The 17,808-nt window shown below is 45.9% G+C and overlaps 3 protein-coding genes across 6 annotated transcripts in view; 1 reads left to right on the top strand and 2 right to left on the bottom strand.

Moving 5' to 3' along the window:
* Slc25a20 (solute carrier family 25 member 20) overlaps window positions 1–5,904 on the bottom strand; it is a 19,731-nt gene extending 13,827 nt beyond the window's left edge. The window contains exons 1-2 of the mRNA XM_021172967.2: window positions 5,671–5,904; window positions 768–860 (exon numbers count right to left, since the gene is read on the bottom strand). Of these exons, the coding sequence (XP_021028626.1) occupies window positions 768–860; window positions 5,671–5,775 (198 nt within the window). The 5' untranslated portion in view covers window positions 5,776–5,904. The remainder of the gene's footprint in view (window positions 1–767; window positions 861–5,670) is intronic.
* Window positions 5,905–15,192: 9,288 nt separating this feature from the next.
* On the bottom strand, window positions 15,193–17,312 carry LOC110302439 (homeobox protein cut-like 1). The gene is made up of 2 exons (XM_029481992.1): window positions 17,244–17,312; window positions 15,193–17,181 (listed from the first exon to the last, which is right to left on the bottom strand). Exons 1-2 carry the CDS (start codon window positions 17,310–17,312, stop codon window positions 16,480–16,482), a joined length of 771 nt encoding a protein of 256 aa, XP_029337852.1. The 3' UTR covers window positions 15,193–16,479.
* Arih2 (ariadne RBR E3 ubiquitin protein ligase 2) overlaps window positions 16,497–17,808 on the top strand; it is a 51,240-nt gene continuing 49,928 nt past the window's right edge. For all 4 annotated transcript variants that reach the window (XR_003837563.1, XM_021171368.2, XM_021171367.2 and 1 more), the window contains exon 1: window positions 16,497–16,672. The gene's annotated coding sequence lies outside the window, so the exon portion shown is untranslated. The remainder of the gene's footprint in view (window positions 16,673–17,808) is intronic.

Here is a 17,808-nt window from a genome sequence, read left to right as displayed (position 1 = left end):
CAGCCAGGGCTACACAGAGAAACCCTGTCTCGAAAAACCAAAAAAAAGAAAAAAAAAATTATGTAGTCAAATAACTCTAACAAAACTAAGTGCCCTGCCTAGGAGCACAAAGACTCTGCCTGCCTCCCTTCTTCTCCAAACTCCACACATTTCCTTTTTGTTGGATTTTTTTGTCACTTTTTTCAGATATCTATGTTATGGGTGTTTTGCCTGCACACACAAACACACACACTCACACATATATGTGCTAGTGTCCCCAGAGGTCAGAAGAGGATGTTGGATGCCCTGGAACTGAGTTATGAATGGCTGGTGCCACGGGAACCAAACCTGGGTCCCCTGCACGGACTGGTGTTGTTATCTCCTGGGCCATTTCTCTACCATCAGTGGTTTTCTGATACAGGAGCTCTCCACGTAGCCCAGGCTGACCTTGGCCTAAGATCTTCCTATCTGAGCTTCCCAGGTGCTAGGATTACTGGGAAGTGCCACGATATGGCAAGACATGAATTTTTATTCAGTTCACCATGGCTTCAATTAAGCCTTGCCGATACTTCCATCTCCCAGAAGAGCGAAGCATTTTATGGGCTTCATGCATCTGTATCTCCAGTAGCTGCAATTATCAGGCTCCACGGCAGAGGAGGCGGACGTGGCTAAGGAGCTACAGTGTGGCCAGCAGGATCTCACAGCTACCTTCTTCACCCCTGAAGGTAGTGCCAAGGCCTGCATTCAGCCTCTGAGTAAGGGACGGCCAGCAGGCACCAGAAGCATACCTCTCTCATAAGAGTCTTCCGGAAACAGTCGAGGGTCCCAGAGTACATAGGTGGCTGTCCAGACAAACTTGGTGGTTGTGTTTGCAGTCGGACCTGAAACCAGAAAACTAAAACAATCACCCTCTAGAATTACCATCGATGATCCAACTCCTCTTCCTCTCCCCTCCTGCTCCTCATCCTTCCATCCAGGGCTGGAGGCTGAGCCTAGAACCCTGTTCACACCTTTCCCACTGAGCTGGATCTTCAGCCCTTCAGCTTCATTTAAACCGGGAAATGCGCACCACTGTAGGTGTCTTCGGCATTTTCTTCTGATGGATTCAGACTTCAACTTTTACCCCATTAGCGCTCATTCAACTTAGGTATTTACTTTTTCTTTTGAGACCGAGTTTCTCTGTGTAGCAGTACTCATTCTTTATATTTTTTTTTCTTTTTCTTAAAAAAAAAAAAAACCAACAAGCATTTATTTATTTATTTTATGTATATGAGTACACTGTAACTGTCTTCAGACACACCAGAAGAGGGCATCAGATACCATTACAGATGGCTGTGAGCTACCATGTGGTTGCTGGGAATTGAACTCTGGACCTCTGGAAGAGCAGTCAGTGCTCTTAACTACTGAGCCATCGCTCCAGCCCGAAGTATTCATTCTTTTTTTTAAAAAATGTATTTTGTGTATATGACTATATGCAGTGCATAGTGTGCTCTTAAGCTGAGCCTGCTCTCCGGCATCTCTTCCCCGGCCCCTTGGTTTTTCCAGACAACACTTCTGCAGACCAGGTTGGCCTCAAACTCTCAGCGATTCATCTGCTTCTACCTCCTGAGTGCTGGGATTAAAGGCAAGCGCCACCTCCACCTGGTGGAGCCATCTCAGTCTTTTGTTTTTTTCCTTCTCCCTCCAGCCCCGTTCACTCTGGCCCCACCATCTCAGTCTTTAAAAGTATGTATGTTTTATATTTATTCTCTGACAGTTTCATTCACATATAAAATGTACCTCATGTATATAATCCATTTCTCTCCTATTTCCTCCAGACACGGCCCCCAATAATTTCATTCTTTTTACTGGCAAATATTTCATTGGATACCAAAATACACACACACAGAGAGCTTGGTTTTATGTTGCACTAGGGACTGAAACTTCATGCATGCTAGACACTCTTATCAGTGACTCTGCTACATCCCCAAACTATTATGTTTCTTCACTATTTCACACACACACACACACACACACACACACAGAGAGAGAGAGAGAGAGAGAGAATGAGAATACACCAAGTACTTAGGAGGTAAGGCAGGAGAATCAGGAGTTCAAGGTCATCATTGGCTATCTAATGAGTTCAAGGTCAGACTGAAAATACAAGAAAATCTATTTAAAAAAGAAATACATAGCAGGATCGTAGTAGCAAACACCTTTAATGCCAGCACTAGAAAGACAGAGGCAAGTGGATCTCTGAGTTCAAGCCAGCCTGGTCTACACAGCAAGTTCCAGGATACTGAGGGCTATACAGAGAAAATGTGAAAGAAAGAAAGAAAGAAAGAAAGAAAGAAAGAAAGAAAGAAAGAAAGAAAGAAAGAAAGGGAAAGGAAAGAAAGGAAACAGACCTAATGCAGACCACCCACCCAAAGTGCTCCCCAAAATATGGCTCACAAAGACTACGAGCATTAATGAGTCTTTATTTTAGCCCCTAAGTCTTAGGGTCCAGTTTTATACCATAATAGAAACTGAAATGGCCAGGATTTCTATAGTCTGTTTTGCTAGGACCTTACATACCCCAGTGAGGAAGTCATTCCCTAGGCAATAAGGTTGGCATGCAAATCTTAACGTTTATGAGACACAATAGTCATACTGTCCAGTGGCTGCGGCTGCTGTTCATCAAACGACCCTTGTGCGCACCTTCAGATCCTCCATGGTAGGCAAAACTTCCCACCAAGAGGGAAGGGGAGCTTTATGTGGCCGGGCGTGGTGGCGCACGCCTTTAGTCCTAGCACTTGGGAGGCAGAGGCAGGCAGATTTCTGAGTTTGAGGCCAGCCTGGTCTACAAAGTGAGTTCCAGGACAGCCAGGGCTATACAGAGAAACCCTGTACCCTGTCTCAAAAAAATCAAAAACAAAAACAAAAACAAAACAAAACAAAACTAAGGGTTTCACAAATGCTAGGCAAGTACTCTGTCAACTGAGCTACATTCCCACCCCAGTGATTCTTTTTAAATGTCCCTTCTGTTTATCTCAGAAGCCTGCAGCCATCCCAACTAGTGGGAACCTAGAGCCTTCCTCAGCTGATATGACATCCTAACTCCATATCCAAGCTCATGCCTGCCCTGTCTTTCCTCTTGCCCCAAACTACATGTTGGAAGTTAACCCCAAAATTCAGTAACAGTGTTATGAGGTAAGTCCTGATAGTCCGTGTTTGTTCATGAATGGATTAATGCCAGCCAAAGAAAAGACTAAGACTTGAGTCTGATCTCTGGCTCTCTTGCCCTTCCATCTTCCACCATGGGATGACACAGCACACACAGCCAGGCAGATGGTAGACCCGTGCATCTTGACACTCCCAGCCTCCAGAACTGTTAAGAAATAAATCTTTGTTTCTTATAAACTGCAAATCTCTAGTGTTCTGGGACCTAAGACACCTCCCCATGATACTGGATTATATAGCTTTCCGTAGCCTTCCAGTCAGAAATCAGCCATTTTTCCTTTCCTTTCCCCTTTCCCTCTCTGTCTCTCTTGTTTGTTTGTTTGTTTGTTTGTTTGTTTGCTTTTGGAGACAGGGTTTCTCTATATAACATCTCCTGCTGTCCTGGAACTTGCTTGTTGACAAGCCCTGCCTGCCTCTGCCTCTGCCTCCTGAGTACTGGAATTAAGGCATGAGCCACTACACCCAGCAAATATCAGCCAGCTTTTCTTTCTTTCTTTCTTTCTTTCTTTCTTTCTTCCTTTCTTTTTAAGATTTATCTATTTTATGTAGATGAATACCAGAAGAGGGCATCAATTCCAGTATAGATGGTTGTGAGCCACCATGTGGTTGCTGGGTATTGAACTCAGGACCTCTTAAAGAGCAGTCAGTATCTTAACCGCTGAGCCATCTCTCCAGCTCCCAGTCAGCCAGCTTTTCAATGCTCCAACACTACTGTCTGTAAAATGTTTTCCCACCCCAGTTCTAAAGTGTGGCAATTCTTACTGACCAGGACATAAGAGGCCAAGGCTTAGTTTCTTTGAAACCTTGAAAGAACCTTCAAGTACCTGGGAGGCAGAAGGTCAGAAATTCAAGGTTATTTGCTACAATTTGAGTTTTAGGCCAGCATTGGATACATGAGACTGTGTCTCCAAAGGGGGGAAAAACACAAATAAAAACAAATACAAAAACAAACACCAAATCACAAAAGCATCAGCTTTTAGTTGGTGACCACCCAGCTTTCCGAGGTCAAAAGGACAGCGGTCAGCTGTGGGTTTGGTTTATACTGCAAAGGAAAATCCTCTCTGTCAAGACTCCAGTGAGCATTTTCAGTCGTTTATAATCCAGTACAGAGGTCACTCGGCCCTTGCTGGGTGTAACATCAAGAGCAAGAGGAGACGAGAAAGGAGTACACTTATATAAGGAGTCAGAATATTGCTTTTTAAAAGTCTCAGATGTGCAGGACAAGATTTCTGCCTCTGTAGAATAAGATTAGAAATAAAGGCCAGACAAACTCCCCCTTGCTAGACAGAGCTACTTGAACCTGCCGCCACTGTCTTAGAAGCACTAAGAAGCCCACACAGCCTTTGCTACTGAGAGGATTTGATTTCTCAAGGATGAACACTACAGAGTCTCCTCCTTAGGATGAGCTGTCTGTGGGGAGCTTCACTTTGAACAGAGGCCGTCAGATAGCCTGCTGTCAAGCCTGCCAAGGAAAGGCTCTTGGATACTGTTCTCTTTCGGAGGAAACTGGATCTGACATCCTATCAAGCCCCCAACCGAGGTTACCACCTTTATGAGATTCACATCTTCTCTGGCTTCCAGCCCCCAGCAACACGCCATCCACACACACAAAAGACTCATGTCTTCTTCTCACAGGCTCATCCTGGCTATGACCTGTCATTTCCCTTCAGGTCTATGTCCATAAAAAAAGAAGAAGAAAAAAGAAACCTATAAGCTACGAGCTTATATGAGCTCATCTATGAGCTAAGTCATCGAATATAGACTTCAGTCTCCACAAGACCTGGCTGAAAGTACAGCAAGAGGAAGAATGGAGGGCTGAGGAGAGAAAGGTCCCCTCGATTTCCACACCTGAGCCTGGCTGGTCATTGCTTGCTAAGGGGGTGACTATGCAGCTTACCCTGCAGTGAATGACTGGCTGAAAATGGCCAGGTGCCTCTTCAGGCAAAGAAAAGTGCACAAGAGATAGGCTATGGGACACACTGGCTTTATGAGACTGTGTCAAAGGACATCTCTGCCACCTTTGTCCTTAATTTGTGGGGGAGGCCAAGTCTACAGATAACCTGTTTCAATCTTTATAACAATATCAGGGGTAACCAGGCACAGACAGCAGCTTTTTCTTTCTCATCTCCAAAGAAGTGCGCAGGGCTCAAAAAAGACTGCCATCCTAAGACCTTGAAATAGGAGCTGTCGGGCTCTTAGGGCGCGATGTACAGCCTCTGTCTATTTCGTATTGGTTCTCGAGAGGAAAAAAAATTGTTTTGAGGTGCCAGGGAGTTGAATGCAGAGCCTCTGGCCGGGTTAGGTAAAGCAGCGCTTCTTAGTAAACTACATACCAACCCTCTGTGAACTTCCCACGGAAGGAAGCATCCATCAGTCCGGCTCCACTTCTGTTCAGAGAGGCAGCACCTCGCGGCGGTCCCTACTTTCCACGTAACCTCCCCACCGCCCTGGGGCCTTCCTCCACAAGCCCCCAATCCACACTCCGCGCACCTTGACCGTGTCCAGGGGGTGCCCCACAAACACCAGGCACATGCCGCCGAAGCCGCCGGCCAGGAGGTTCTTAAGCGGACTGATGGGTTTCGGCTCGTCTGCCATGGTCAGTCTTCTTTCTGTCTGTCTGCCTGGCGGCTCCGGGCCGTCTTGGTCTTGCTCCGCTGCCCGAGCGGCTCCGCCGACCTTTCACCTACATTCAGGTGGGCGGGGCCGTGGGCAGGTCGGAAAGAGGGCCCAGTCGGACTAGCCTGGCTTCCGCCCCGAAGTCTACTTCCGGCTGCCGCTCCTCCTTAGTGGGCGGGGCTCTTTCCCTAATGATGTATGGGAGGGGCTTGGGAATGATTGTCAGGGACTTACTCCTCCAGGAAGTCTTCTTGGACTTGAGGTTTTTTCTTTCTCTGGTCCTCTGTGGTCCTATGCATCTGTGCACTCCACAGAGGTCGCATACAGCCTTTTGCTTTTGCATGACACCCACTTTATTTTTAGGTGCTGAATTGTGGAGGTACCCCGTACAGGTCCCCGTCTTTGATAAGCCTTGATGAAGTTAAAAATGGCATACGTCCTATGGTAAAAATGGCTCTATAGGAAAATAAATCCGGGAAGAAGTAAAGTGTGAGAGACAAATAATTTGTAACTAATTTGTTAAACAAGAGAAGCTCTCATTAGGAAGGTAAAGGATAAAGATCTAGGGCATGGAAATGAGTCCTGTCTAAGGATACCGGGTAAAGGATGAAGGACCTTTCTGGCAGAAGATAAAGAAAATTCGAAAACTCTGAGATGTCTGTGTTGTCAAATCTGAGAAACCACAGGCCACAGGGGTGGGAATGGGGTGCGGTGGGGTGGTGGAGTAGCCGGTGAGGACAGGAGAAACAGAGACTACTCATCAGGAGGAACTGTAAGGGCATCAGTCTCTTCTATGACAGGTTTTGGATGGAGAATAACAATCTCAGATGAGATTTTAAAACAAACAAACAAAAACCAGGGTCCCTGTGACTGCTGGTGAAAACAGCCAGGGGAAATCCAAGGGCTGGAGAAAATTAAAGGTCATGCGTAGAAATGTTGGCTTGGACCAGCACATAGCAGAGTTGTAAATGAGGAGCGATCCAATGGTGAATATTTTCTAAAGGAAAACCCAAAGGACCTGTTAGTGAACAGAAATTCATTCTGCTCACTACTCGTGCAGAAGCTGGAGAGATGGCTCAGCAGTTCAGAGAACTGGCTGCTCTTACAGAGTACCTGGGTTCTGTTCCCTGCACCCTCGTAGCAGCCCAGAGCTGTCTGAAACTACAGTTCCATGAGATCTAATGCCCTCTTTGGGCCTCTTTGGGCACCAAGCACATATACATTCATGGAGGCAAAGACTCAACACACACACACAAAATATATATATATATATATATACATATATATATATATATATTTAGAAAAAGTTTTGTGAGAGAGGCTTACGGGACAATGCTAATGTTTTTGGCCTTAACAACTAGAAAGAAGATATCATCTTTAACTGAGATTGGGGAAGAGACAGGGGTCAAGCAGATTAGAGGATGGTAAAGGACATTTTAAACAAAATTAGTTTGATATTTCTATTAATAGATCTATCTCCTGATCCAGGATTCTGAAAAGAGGCTCGGGCTAGTGGTTAAATTCAGTATTAACCAGGAAAATTAGATCACCAAGGGAGTGGGAACCCTCACAACCCCTGAAACCCTTCCCCTTACAGTGTTTAGAGATCAAATAGATGAGGAAGGGCCTGAAAAATAAGCAAAGAAGTAACCAAGAAGTAGGAGACCAAAGAATCTGCAATCACTATGAGCAGGGGCTTCAAAGGGGATGGGAGAGTCAGGAACACTAGAACCAGGAAGTGATGGCGGTTGATTGGTATCAAAGACCTATGGGAGAATGGAGGACAAGGAAGTTGGAACGATACACACAAAAAAAAACTGTCATATATATATATATATATATATATATATATACATATATATATATATATATATATATATATATATATATACATATATATATATATATATATATATATATATAATTTCATTTTATGTTTTATGTGCATTGCTGAGAGGGTTTCAGATGCCCTGGAACTACAGACAGTTGAAGTGTCCTTAACCATGAGCCACCTCTCCAGTCCACCTGTCTCTTTTCTTAGGAGGTAATGAGGCCCGTGGAAGAATTTCAGACCCAACAGCAACACAATCGAAAGTCTGTCTTCACTGAATCAGTTTATGTCGGGAGAGACTAGGGCAGCAAAGCCAGCTGAGATAATGATAGCAGCCCAGGTTAGAGAGTGTGAAGGCAAGGGGTGAGCATGGCAGAAGAAGAATTAGGAAGCGGAGGCACCAGGGGAAAATGGGCAGCAGCTATTGGTCTCCTTGCACCTTGGTGCTTGGAGAATGAGAACATGGCTGGTTAGCAACTGGTAAGAGAGACGCAGGAAAAGAGCAATCCCCACACATTTGAAAATGCTGAAGGATGGGTTCTTTTTTTTTTTTTTTTTTTGACTTTTCAAGACAGGGTTTCTCTGTGTAGCCCTGGCTGTCCTGGAGCTCACTTTGTAGACCAGGCTGGCCTCGAACTCTGAAATCTGCCTGCCTCTGCCTCCCAAGTGCTGGGATTAAAGGCATGCGCCACCACGCCCGGCATGAAGGATGGGTTCTTAAAGGCCTGAGTGGGCAGCATTGTGAGCCCCTATAGAATGGAAGGTGGAGGAGGGAGGCTGGCGATTTGGCCCCATGGTTAAGAGAACTTGTTGCACAACCTTCAGGACCTGATTGCCGCACAGATAGAACAAGCTGAGCAAGGTGTGTGATTGCCTTGTAACCCCAGCATTAGGTGGGTGGGTGGGAGGGAGGCAGCAGGAACAGAGATCACTGGGAGTTGATGGCTGCCTGCTCAGCACAAAAACTCATGTTCCAATTCAGGAAGAGACTCTGTTTCAAAGGAATGAGGCAGAGAGTAATAAGGGACTCTGATGGCACCTTTGAAGTCCATGCCTATACACAGGCTCTGCAGCCCTACCCTACCTCTGCCACCCCCCTCAACACACACACACACACACACACACACACACACACACACCACATTAGGCATAGTAGAACATGTCTGTCTGCAATAGGACATAGAGGAAAAGGACAAGGCCAGCTCTGGCTACATAGATATTTTTGTTTTCGAGACAGGTCCTTTGGCATATAGCCCTGGCTGACTAAGAACATGTTTATATATATTTAAAGCATGTCAGACTTAAGCTTCTGCTGATCCTTCTGACTCTGCCTCCCAAGTGCTGGGACTGCAGGCGTGTGGTGGTTTGAATATGCTTGGCCCATGGGAAGTGCCACTCCTAGGAGGTGTGGGCTTATTGGAGGCAGGCTTAGAGATCTCCATCCTGTCAGTGTAAGCCAGTCTCCTTTGGATCAAGAGGTGGAACTTTTGGCTCCTCTAGCTACGCTTCTACCTGCACACTGCCATGCTGCTGCCATGATGATAATGGACTAAACCTCTGAACCTGTAAGTCAGTTCCAATCAAATGTTTTCCTTCATAAGAGTTGCCTTGGTCATGCTGTCTCTCACAGCAGTAAAACTCTAAGGTATGTGCCACAATTCTCATCAATGTATCAAATTTTTGGACACGAGTCCAAGTTACAGGAGAGCCTATCTAAAGTAATAAGCAAATGAATAATAAAGCAAAAAAAAAGGGGGGGGGGAGAAGAAAAAGGAGGATGTGCTGGCTAGACTTGTCAACTTGACACAAAATATAGTCATCTGAGAGGAGAGAGTGTCTGTTAAGAAAAGACCTCCGTTAGATCGGGAATTTTCTTAAATTAGTCATTGATGGGGGAGGGCCCAGCCCAGTGTGAGTGGTGCCATCCCTAGGCTGGTGGTCATGGGTTCTATAAAAGAGCAGACTGAGCAAGCCATGGGGAAGGAAGCAAGGAGCCTACTCAGGGCCTCTCCATTAATTCCTGCCTCCAGGTTTCTGACCTGCTGGGGCAGGGTATTGGTGGAGTCACAGAGTAGGACTCCGGTGATGGCTTTAAAGTCTGAGGGTCTTGGACCTTTCTAGCTCTCTAGTTGTACTGAAATGCTGATGGTAACTTCTAAAGAGTCCTCTTAACACCTGTAGCCTAACAGTGGAGGTTTAAGCAATGCAGCCTTTGTTCTATCTCAGCAGGAACTGCTGGGCTCTAACTTTCAGCCTGCTAGTCGGATATTGCAAGAGAAGACACTTAGAGAAGTGATCATAGAATTTACTACTAAGTTGTAAAAAGTTTCCTATGCAGGGTGTGGTGGCGCACGCCTTTAATTCCAGCACTTGGGAGGCAGAGGCTGGTGAATTTCTGAGTTCAAGGCCAGCTTGGTCTACAAAGTGAGTTCCAGGACAGCCAGGACTATACAGAGAAACCCTGCCTCGAAAAAACAAAAAACCAAAAAACCAAAAAAAAAAAAAGTTTCCTATGAAAGCTATCTAAGGGGAAAAGCAGAAAGATCCTGAGCAGGGAAAGGGAAAAGATTTCTACTCTAGTGGGGAAAGGCAAAAAATTCTACTCTCTAGATCCGCTGCTTTCTTAGTCCTCAGTACTTATAGGCCCCTCAGAATACATGATTGCGTTACAAAGTTCATCACAAGTTCACACACAAAAAAAATCAAGTCATAAAATGAAATAGAAGTTTACGACAGTGAATGTTTACATGCATATCCATTAGGAGTAGTTATCTAGCTAAACATCCATCACCTGTCTCAGCTCCACAGGTGCACTGAAGGGTTAAAACCATAACTAGGTTATTAGTGAAGTTTTCTATAGATAAACCCAGTAGATATTTTATCTTCTGTCCTAGCACCGATAATAAACCTCCTGGAATGTGCTCTGCGTAGGAGAAAGTCTGGTTACCATCTAAGAGCAATTAACTGGTGACACTTGGGAGACTGACAGAGTTCTCATTGCAGCTGTGACAATCAGAAAAGGACCTAATAGCAGTCCCATTATAAAAGAGCTTAATAATCACAGATATAATTTTAAGAGTTCTTATAGAATCATCATTAAGATTTAAGTCATCTATGTGTCTATATTGCATCACTACAAGATAGTACATCTTCGTGGATCTGCAGAGATCTGCTCCAAAGGGGTGTGCTACTACTTAGTGATTGTTATATATGCTTAGTAATAACAGGAAAAACATATTAATAGCAGGAATCTTTCCTAAAATGAGTCCCTCACAGCCTTGCTTAATGAGGGCTCCCCTGTCAAGATTATAAAATAATCCAAGGCAGGCCACTTCAGGATGATCACCTGCTAGTTATTAGCTTGTCGAATTATGGCTCCTGACCCTGACCTGTTTGAGTTCCTGGCCTGGCTTCCTTCAATGATAGACTATGGTGTAGTAGTGTAAGCCAAATAAACCCTTTCCTCCCCTGCTTGTTTTTGGTCATGGTGTTTCTTCACAACAACAGAAACCCTAAGACAGAGGATAATTATTATATATTATTACTATTGTTATCATGAAGGAAACAAAGAGAAAAAAAAGGATGGTACTTTGGAATCCAAGGGCCAAATGGTGGGTGAAGGGAAGAGATGTAAAGTCTTGTTAGTTCAAGACTTCAATAACTGTTAGTTATTGGTGATACTTGAAGCTCTCCAGAAGGACAGCCAGTGGCAGATGAAAAACTGAACAGCCAGGCTGGAGAGATGACTCAGCAATTAAAAGAGTACTGGCTGCTCTTCCGGAAGACCTGAGTTTAGTTCCAATTTCCAGCACCCACAAGTCGGCTCACAGCCATCTGTAACTCCAGTTCCAGTGGATCCAAAACCTTCTGGCCTCCCTGGGCACCGGGCACACACTTGGTGCACATAAGTACATGCAGGTAAAATACCCACGTACATGGAGGCTAGGAATCACAGTCAAACACGGGTCCTCTGCACTCCTAATGGAGCCGTTCCAGGCCCATAACAATCAAATGAATCTTAAAAATAACAAGAAAAAAAAAAACTGAATAGGCCAGGTGTGTTAGTGCATGTCTTTAATTCCAGCAATCAGGAGACAGAAAAGACAACTGTGAGTTGAGGCCAGCCAGGATTACAGAGACCTTTTCTCAGACAAACAGAAAAGTGAACAGCCAGCGAGAGACAGTCAGTTGCTGTTTTGTTTGGAAGGAAGGAAGAAACAAAGAGTAAAGTAGGGCTTAATGGTTTAGTTTTTAAGAGGGGAGGGACTTTGTGCATAAAAAGGCCGGTCCACCCTTTCTGTCTGGCCTGATCCTTATGCTGGCATCTTAGATGGAAGCTAAGATGGAGGCTACTCCCACGTTGCTGAATCTCCCTCTGCTGCTCCTAATCCTAGCTAAGCTATGTGCATCAGGAGGCATCAGCTGCTTCTGCAAATGCCCTTTGTCAGGCCTTCCTTTTGTGAGCATCCTTTTGTCAAATCTGCCCCTTCTGGAGTGACCACTTGTCTACTTCAATTATGTTTCTTGTTTTATTGGAGTGGCTTAAACACAGGTGATTCTACTCCAGGTTCAAGAGACTATTAGTCTGAGAGACCAGGAGAGGGCCTTGCTGCTGACTTATAGAAGGAACCATTTCTTGTATCCACAGGTAGAGCTTTTGTTTTGTTTTGTTTTGTTATTTTTGGGACAATGTAGCCCTGATGGCTTGATAATTGCTATGTGTTTTAGGCTGGGTTCAGACTCCGACCTGGTAATCGTTCTCTCTCAGCCTCTGGACTGCTGGGATTAAACAGGTGCCATCTTTGTTTTTGTTTTTGTTTTTTTAAGATTTATTTATTATACATGTAAGTACACTGTAGCTGTCTTCAGACACCCCAGAAGAGGGCATCAGATCTCATTACAGGTGGTTGTGAGCCACCATGTGGTTGCTGGGATTTGAACTCAGGACCTTCAGAAGAGCAGCAGTCAGTGCTCTTGACCGCTGAGCCATCTCTCCAGCCCTTGTTTGGGTTTTGATCAGATCTCACTGTTTTTTGAATTTTTTTTTTTTTTTGATTTTTCGAGACAGGGATTCTCTTTGTAGACCAGGCTGTCCTGGAACTCAGAAATCCACCAGCCTCTGCCTCCCGAGTGCTGGGATTAAAGGTGTGCACCGCCACGCCCGGCTTGTTTTTTGAATTTTTAACAAGTTTTTTTTGTTGTTGTTGTTGTTGTTGTTGTTTTTGAGACAGGGTTTTGCTGTGTAGCCCTGGCTGTGCTGGAAGTTGCTCTGTAGACCAAGCTGGCCTTGAACTCCTAGAGATCCAATTGCCTCTGCCTTGCCAGTGCTGGGGTTAAAGGGATGTGCCCCGTGCCGCCATCACATTTGGGGGGAGGAGAGATTTAAACCAGTGTTTTTCATTATTTTGCATGCATGCATGTATGCGTGTATGTCCATCACATGCATGCGATGCCGTACAGGTCATTAGAAGGCGTCAGAGTTACAGATAGTCATGTGCTTCTATGTGGGTGCTGGGAACCAAACCGAGGTCTTCTATAAAAGCAGTAAATGCTTTTAAGTGCTGAGCCGTTTCTCCTGCCCAGATCTTCTACCCATTGTACATGAATATGTACATGAATTGAGACAGGGTTTCTCTGTGGAGCCCTGGTTGTGCTGGAAGTTGCTTTATAAACCAGGCTGGCCTTGAACTCATAGAGATACAAATACACACATATACACACACACACACACACACACACACACGTGCACACATACACATGTCAGGGGCCACCATAGGACAAGCTAATAACTAGCAGGTAATCTTTCAGAGATGGTTTCCCTCAGATTAAAATAATCCATGACAGATTTGCTCCTATAGGCAAGGCCCAGGAGAAAATCATTTTTGGAAAGATTACTGCTATTAATATGCTTTTTCTGTTATCACATATATAACAATCACTAGGTAGTAACCCACCATTTTGAGCAGATCTCTGCAGAACAATGAAGATGTGCTTTCTTGTAGTGATGTCTCAGGTGCTCATGGCCCTCATTCAGTTTTTTGGGTACCTTGTCCAGGTTTAAGGTGTAGTACCATGCCACAAAATTGGGGTGCACTTCATGATGTTGGTTCAAACCTTGGTGTTTTGCAAGGACACTGGAAAGCCATATGTACCTATGGTATGGCACATGTAAGCTCAGGAGATTGTAGGTGAGCCATTTTATGTTGCTGTACTGGAGCTTGAGGGTGAATCTAAACTTTTGAAAATATGTGTATGTATGTGAGCCTTTGTGAGTATATGTGTACCACATTTGCACTTGAGCCTGTGGAGGCTAGAAAAAGGCAGTCCTGAACTTACATGTGGGTATTAGGAACTGAACTCAGGTCCTCTCGAAAGAGTGGAAGTGCTCTTAGTCACCATCCAGGGCATGTACGTGGGAGGTACTGGAATCCTGAGGACAACTGTCCCACAGTACCTACAGTGAAACGGGGTTGGAATTGGTCCAAAACCCAAGGTTCCATGAGGTCTCTCATATAAAATGGGACTTGATAAGTGAGCACCCACATTCTGTAGTTTGCAGGTGTAAGACTTCTACAGATGGACTGTTCCTCTCTAGTTCTCACTGCAGTGGGTCTGTTACCAGTAACTCAAAGTGATTGCTGGAAACTAGTTTGCAGGAAATATGTTTTGGATCCTTGAGGCAGAAACCTAAGCAGGGATAGGGAAGAGCATGGCTCACATGGATTGCTTAGCCTGCTCTCTCTCTCTCTCTCTCTCTCTCTCTCTCTCCAGATATAGTCTCTCTGTGTAGCCCTGGCTGTCCTGGAACTTGATTCACAGACCAGGCTGGCCTTGCTGGAATTCAGAGCTCTATCTACCTCCTAAGTGCTAGGATTAAAGGCATGCGCCACCACTGCCTAGCTTTAGCTTCCAATCTTATACTCTACCAGGACCACCCATCCAGGGATGGCACTGTTGATAGTGGGCTGGATCCTCCCACATCAATCATTAATCAAGAAAATGTCTTGGTTACAGGCCAATTTAATGGAGACATTTTATCAATTGAAGTGAATCTTCTCTGTAAAAGCAAGTGGCACAGTTTTTTTGTTTTGTTTTGTTTTTTTTTGTTTTGTTTTGTTTTTTGAGACAGGGTTTCTCTGTGTAGCCCTGGCTGTCCTGGAACTCACTCTGTAGGCCAGGCTGGCCTCAAACTCAGAAATCTGCCTGCCTCTGCCTCCCAAGTGCTGGGATTAAAGGCGTGTGCCACCACTGCCCGGCTACTTTTTGTTGTTGTTGTTGTTGTTAATTAAAGATAATTACTGATCATGTACCTCAGGCTGCCTTGCTGGGCAGCCTGGATTATGTAGACCAGGTTGGCCTGGAACTTTCAATGATTCCCCGAGCCTTTGCCCTCCAAGTGCTATTAATCCTTACTCTAGAGACTTTCAACATTTGATTACCCCTGATTTTGATTTATGACCCAAATTTATATATATATATATATATATATATATATACATATATATACATTAAGTAGATTGTGTGGCTGCACACATATGAGTTTGTAAGTTTTAGGTCTGTATAGAGCTTCAAGTTATCCAGGGATACATAGTGAGACCTTTTCTCAAAAAAAAAAAAATTTTTTTTTTTAATTTTTTGTTTACAAGTATGTGTGTGCCGGAAGAGGTTCGAAGAGGGCTTCGGATCCCCTGGAGCTGGAGTTACAGGACATTATCAATAGTGGGCAAGGACCTCAGGTTTCTGGAGAGAACAGCAAGAGCTCTTAATGGCCCAGCCAACTCCCAAGTCTCCTCAGTTATATTTTTTCCAAGAATTACATAAAAGAGGCTACTATACAGTCTTTTTTTTCTTTCTGCCTCATTTTTCCGGCTGTCTTGAATACCAATACATACACTCCAGAAAAGGTAGAACTAGGTTATCTACAGATTTGCACGAACATTGATTTACCTCACAGCGCCTCTGGCTTCACTCCAGTAATATCATCTCGATGGAGCTGCTATTTGAGTGAGCCTCCTATCAGTCCACAATAAGGCTTGGTGACCAAAACTTGGGTGACTGGAGTCCTAATGCAGTCTATATTGTGGGCAGAGGGTGTGCAGCGAAACACTTACGATGTATGAATCGCTGGGTCTGGTAATCTAGCAAGGCAAACCAACCTTGGCTATATAGTGAGTTGCTTCTAAATATAACCACACCAAACAAAATATATCGGTCGTGAAGGTGAGTGGAAGTCGGAGAAGTGGGTGGCTACGAGGGTAGTGTCATGAGAAACTGAAGTCTGATCGATGCCCATGGGCCAGAACTTCTTCCTAACGTACGTAGAAATTCCAAGTATGGCTCATGTCAAACCATAGTTGCCCGGAAACTATGATCTTTTTACCTACTCCGGTGTTGCCAGAATGTCTTCTCACGCTGTTCGTCAGAGTATAAACGCTGAAGTGGGGAGACGTCTGGTCAGGGGGAAAAAAAAAAAAGCTAAAAATATCTCATCTAAGGGCCTGATGCCTCAGGGGGTAAAAAGCGCTTACTGCCAAGCCTGACAAGTGTTTGATCCTCGAAACCCACATGGGGGAAGGAGAAAAACTGCTCCCGGAAAATTGTCCTCTGACCTCTTCTGCACGCGAGCCGTGCGACACACACAAAATACACGCAAGAAAACCTAAAACTATCTATCGAGTAAAGACGCTGGTAGGCTATAACGCAGGAAACAAATGCCTACATCATTCCTTCAAAAGCGAACGCTCAGTAGTTCCTCTCAGCGGCTCTCGCTAGAGGATGGCGAGGAAGCGATTCCAACCGACTACGCAGTCGTCAGAAGCTTGGGAGCCTCCAGGGCGACCGCAGGCCGACCCCTACCGGAAGTGACGCGCGGCGCAGAACACTTCCGGAGCTGCGGGGGGACGGCTCTGCCGGAGGAAGCTGCGCGGGCCTGAGCCGCGTCCGCCGGCCGCCTCCGCTGCCGCTACGCCTCCGTCAGCCTCGTTTGGTCCGGCTTGACCTGGTCCGGCCGGCCTGGGCTCTGCGGCCGCGAGGTCGCGGCTCCCGGTAAGTGCGCGGCGGGAGTCGAGGCCTTGTTTACTCTTGACTGGCCGCCGGGAAAGGGGGGGGGGATCCCTGCGCGTTTCTCCGGCGCGGTCGGGGCTCCGCCTTCGCCGCCGCCGCCTGCGAGGCCCGGCCGTCCCAGGTCCCGACGTTCCCCGCCGACTGCTAGGCACTCCCGGAGGCGACAGCCCGCGCCGGCGGGTGCCGGGCGTCTCTCCTGGGTTCCTCTTCCTCGTTGGCTCTTTAGCTCCCCGAGAGGTCGGAGGCCAGCGCCTCTGGCCCGCGAGGCTCGGGTGCGCTCGGGCCTGCCCTTCTGGGCGCTCCAGGCGAACGCACCGCCTCGGAGGCTCCCGGTTTCTGTGGTGGTTGGGAGCTTTGGCAGCGCCGGCCGCACTGTTTGTTAACGCCCGTCCTGGGAAAGGGCCTCCCCGCGCGTGGGTTCCGTGTCCGCGCGAAGACCGGGGCGCCTCGCAGAGACGTGCGACCGACCGGTCACGCCCGACGCCACTGGTCTAGCCTCAAGAGAGGCGGTGGTGTTCTCGGACGAGCTCGGCTTAGTTCTTCTGTTTGTTACTCTGTCTCGTAGAACTTTCTGTCGGCGACGAACACGTTCTAGACCTTTGCTGTTCAGTATGGTAGCCATTAAGCCACACACGGCTTTCGTGTTGACGTGTAGTTAGTATATCTGAGAAACTACATTTGACTTTTTAAAGTAAACTAACTTTAAATAACTCCATGTAATCGGTAGCTACGTGCCATTATTAGGACAGATGCGGTGTTGAGTTGGTTGTTTTTAGACAGTGTCTACATAGTCATGGCTGTCAAGGAACTCAGTGTGTAGACTGGGCCGAACTCGAACTCACCTGCTTCTGCCTCTCAAGTGCTGGCATTGAAGGCTTGCACTACCACGCCCGGGACGCTGCTGAGTTTTTAAACAAGTTGCTGATTCATATTTTTCAGCCAAGAAATTTTCTTCGAAATGTAGTTAATAAATGACTACTGAGGGCCAAGTGTTACAACTGGAGTTAAACATCTGTGAGACTAGCCAAATTTTTGTGTTCCTGTCAACTTCAAACTAAAAGGTCTTTATCCTTTTGTATGTGGCCATGTCTTGGAAGCCAGCTCAAAATGAGTGGCAG

The sequence above is a fragment of the Mus caroli genome, chromosome 9, assembly GCF_900094665.2.
Source record: "Mus caroli chromosome 9, CAROLI_EIJ_v1.1, whole genome shotgun sequence".
NCBI classification, from domain to species: Eukaryota; Metazoa; Chordata; class Mammalia; order Rodentia; family Muridae; genus Mus; species Mus caroli.
The sequence above is the reverse complement of the archived record's forward strand: the minus strand, read 5'-3'. Positions and strand labels throughout refer to the sequence as shown.

Coding starts and splice junctions, on each gene's coding strand:
- LOC110302439 (XM_029481992.1), bottom strand. CDS start 17,312: ATGGCTACCATACTGAACAGCAAAGGTCTAGAACGTGTTCGTCGCCGA. Junction 17,182..17,243: donor AGAAAGTTCTACGAGACAGA/GTAACAAACAGA, acceptor TCTTGAGGCTAG/ACCAGTGGCGTCGGGCGTGA.